Genomic DNA, 3,525 nt, shown 5'->3' with positions numbered 1-3,525 from the left:
GAATCAAGATGGCTGCTTTGTCCAGGAAGGTGTTGACCTTCTTGAGTATTGTTAGAGCTGCACCCATCCAAGCAAGTGGAGAGTATTCCATCACACTCCTAACTTGTGCCTTGTCGATGGTGGACAGGTTTTGGGGAGTCAGAAGATGAGGTAATCGCCATAGGATTCCTAGCCTCTGACCTGCTCTTGTTGTCACTGTAATAATATGGATACTCGAGTTCAGTTTCTGGTCAATGATAACTGCCAGGATGTTGCTCGTGGGGGCTTAAGCGATCGTACTGTCATTCAATGTCAAGGCGAGATGTTTAGATTCACTCTTGCTGACGACGTTCATTGCCTGACACTTGTGTGGTGTGAATGTTACTTGCCACTTATCAGCCCAAGCCTCGATATTGTCCAGGTCTTGCTGCATTTCGACACAGACTGCTTCAGTACCTGAGGAGTCGTGAATGGTGCTGAACATTGTTCAAAAATCAGCGAACATTCACCTTGTGACATAACGATTGAAGGAATGTCATTGAAGAAGCAGCAGAAGATGGTTGGGCCTAGGAAACTAACCTGAGTAACTCCTGCAGTGATGTCCTGGAACTCATATGATTGACTTCCAACAACCACAGCCATCTCCCTTTGTGCTAAGTACGATTTCATCCAGTGGAGAGTTTTCCCCCAAATTCCCATTGACTCCAGTTTTGCTAGGGCTCCTAGGTGCCATATTCGATCAAGGACAATCACTCTCAACTCACTTCTTGAGTTCAGCTCTTTTGTCCTTGTTTCAATCCAGGCTGTAATGAGGTCAGGAGCTGAGTGGCCCTGGCGGAAACCAAACTGAGCATCACCGAGCATGTTATTGCTAAGCAAGTGCTGCTTGATAGTGCTGTCGATGACACCTTCCATCACTTATTGATGGACCAGAGTAGACTGATGGTAATTGGTTGGGTTGTATATGTTCTGCGTTTTGCGTACAGGACATACCTGGGCAATTTTCCACATTGTCAGTTAAATGCCAGGGTTGTAGCTGCACCAGAACAGCTTGGGCTAAGGACGCAGCAAGTTCTGGAGCACAGGCCTTCAGTACTATTGCCAGAATGTTGTGAGGGTCCACAGTCTTTGCAGTATCCAGTGCCTTCAGTCGTTTGGTTATATCACATGGAGTGAATTGAATTGGCGGAAGTCTGGCATCTGGCATCAGGAGGAGGCCGAGATGATTCATCAATGTGGCACATCTGGTTGAAGATTGTTGGAAATGCTTCAGCCTTACAGTTTGAACTAATGTGCTGGGCTTCCCCATCAGACACATCCTTGCCGTTTCTGATCCATGACAAAAATGTGGGAGTATCGATCCGGCGTTTCGATTCACTGTCAGATCACAGTGGATTCCAATCCTGAGAGGAGGGAGGCGATTGTCAAATCAGTGTGTCTTTGTGAGGAGGAGAGTGTCTGATGGATAATCCTGCCCCGTCAATGGTAAACCTCATATTTAAACAGCTGACCTGCCTCCTGGGTCTGATTGGCGTTCCCCTCCTGTCCCAATCCTTTTAATATTGGAAATTGGCAGTTTGGAGGTGTTGAGCTCAGGCACGGAGAATGATTGATCAATAATTTCCAGTCTCTTTCTCTTCTATCTCTTACAGTTAATTTACTGGCGATTATGATCCTGTCCCGGGGAAAGTGCGGACTCTCCACCTGCACCACTCGCTACCTGGTGGCCATGGCAATGGCGGATCTACTGGTCATTATCACTGATGTCATGCTGTGGAGGATCAGTTATTATTTATTCCCGGGATCTTTGATGAACATCACTCCGATGTGTAGAGTTATCGCTGCCCAACGATATGCAGCCTCGGATTGGTCTGTCTGGTTCACCGTCACTTTCTCCTTTGATCGATTTGTGGCCATTTGTTGCCAGAAGCTGAAAACTAAATATTGCACCGCTAAAACTGCGGCTGTGGTTCTCGCGACAACCAGTATTCTGCTCTGTTTACAAAACATCCCACTCTATTTTACATATGAGCCTGGAGAGATAATTGACAATGTACCATGGGGTTGTTATGTAAAGCCAAGCTATTATACTGATCCCGGATGGATGGCATTTGACTGGTTTGATGTGATTTTAACCCCGTTTCTGCCATTCACTTTAATTCTGTTGCTCAATACTCTGACAGTCAGACACATTTTTTTGGCGAGTCGAGTCCGGAAGGGACTGAGGGGTCAGAGCAAGGGAGGAAATAGCAGTGACCCAGAGATGGAGAGCAGAAGGAAGTCTGTGATTTTACTCTTCACCATATCCGGCAGTTTCATACTTCTGTGGTTGACGTATTTTATATATTTCTCAATTTGTAACATAGCAGGGAAAAATCTTGAGGATGACACTGATCATTCCTATATCTTTGGACAAATTGGATTCATGTTGCAAGTTCTAAGTTGCTGCATAAACACATTCATTTATGTGACAACACAATCCAAGTTCAGAGAGCAGATCAAGTGCATGGTGAAATATCCGGTTATATCAATTATTCAACTAATTAATAAACAATGCAACTGAGTGTAGCCCAGAGGGGGGTCCCAGTATTTCCAGTCCATGTATGGACAGGAGCTGACAGCCCTGGTGCCTCAGCTTGGTGGCTGCTCGGGCCGAGTCCCGACATGGTCCCCATGTTAGCTGATAACAGTTCTCTCCCCTCAGCTTCTGTCAGTCTCCCCCTTAAATCTACTGTCGTCACACCTCTCCTCAATAAAACAACCCGTACCCATCTGTCCGTGTAGTCACCCTATATCCAACTTCTTTCCTCTTTAAAGTCTTTGAAGATATTGCCATCTCACAAATCCATGCTCGTTGATTCTGGACATCTATATTTGAATCCCTCCAATCAGTTTCCAACCTGCCACGTTGGAAAATGGCTCGTATTATCGCCCCAAGGCCTCTGCAAAAGGATAAGTGTGTGTTTGGATGTCTAGTAGTGGGGGGTCACTATAGTTTTGGTAACTGCTGTGTGATGGGTCTGTTTGCTCACACTGCTGGAAAAGAGCATGGGTCATCATCAAGGTTGTGCTCTGAGGACCATCAGTGACTCCACCGACTGAATTGGTCTGTCCTCAGATGCCAAGTCAGGAGGCCGGATGTGTTCAGCAATGTGGGATGGAGGTAATAGACAACCTCATAATGACTCATTTGCAGCCATCCTGGTGTCCATTCGCAGAGTGAAATAAAGACTTATCTTAATGCCTCAACTCTGTCACGTCCTTTCCCTTTATGGTCCCTTGCGAGTGGCTGCAATGCCGCTTGTGACCAGAGTAGAACATATGTTAATGAGGACTCTCATCACATTGGTGTGTTAATGCGGGCTGTGGTCACACTGGTATCACACTAAGGGGGAAGGGGGAGCTCAGCAGCTCACAATTAATGTATAATAGCGCACAGCTTTCAGACAATGAAGCTGAATTCTTTGAACAAAGGATCAGTTAATTATTTAACACAAAGCTTGTAAGAGTCACCCGTGAGACCCAATGTCTCCTGGACTGGTGCAG

The 3,525-nt window shown here is 46.0% G+C and overlaps 1 protein-coding gene across 1 annotated transcript; it reads left to right on the top strand.

Moving 5' to 3' along the window:
• The first annotated feature begins 1,708 nt into the window (after positions 1–1,708).
• On the top strand, positions 1,709–2,542 carry LOC137355961 (probable G-protein coupled receptor 139). Its single transcript, XM_068021663.1, has one exon. The coding sequence runs from the start codon at positions 1,709–1,711 to the stop codon at positions 2,540–2,542; it is 834 nt and encodes a 277-aa protein (XP_067877764.1).
• The last annotated feature ends 983 nt before the right edge of the window (positions 2,543–3,525 follow it).

This window comes from Heterodontus francisci, chromosome 44, assembly GCF_036365525.1.
Source record: "Heterodontus francisci isolate sHetFra1 chromosome 44, sHetFra1.hap1, whole genome shotgun sequence".
Lineage (NCBI taxonomy): Eukaryota > Metazoa > Chordata > Chondrichthyes > Heterodontiformes > Heterodontidae > Heterodontus > Heterodontus francisci.
This window is presented reverse-complemented; position numbering and strand designations above follow the sequence as displayed.

Bases quoted from the DNA above. Each gene is read 5' to 3' on its own strand.
- LOC137355961 (XM_068021663.1), top strand. From the start codon at position 1,709: ATGGCAATGGCGGATCTACTGGTCATTATCACTGATGTCATGCTGTGG.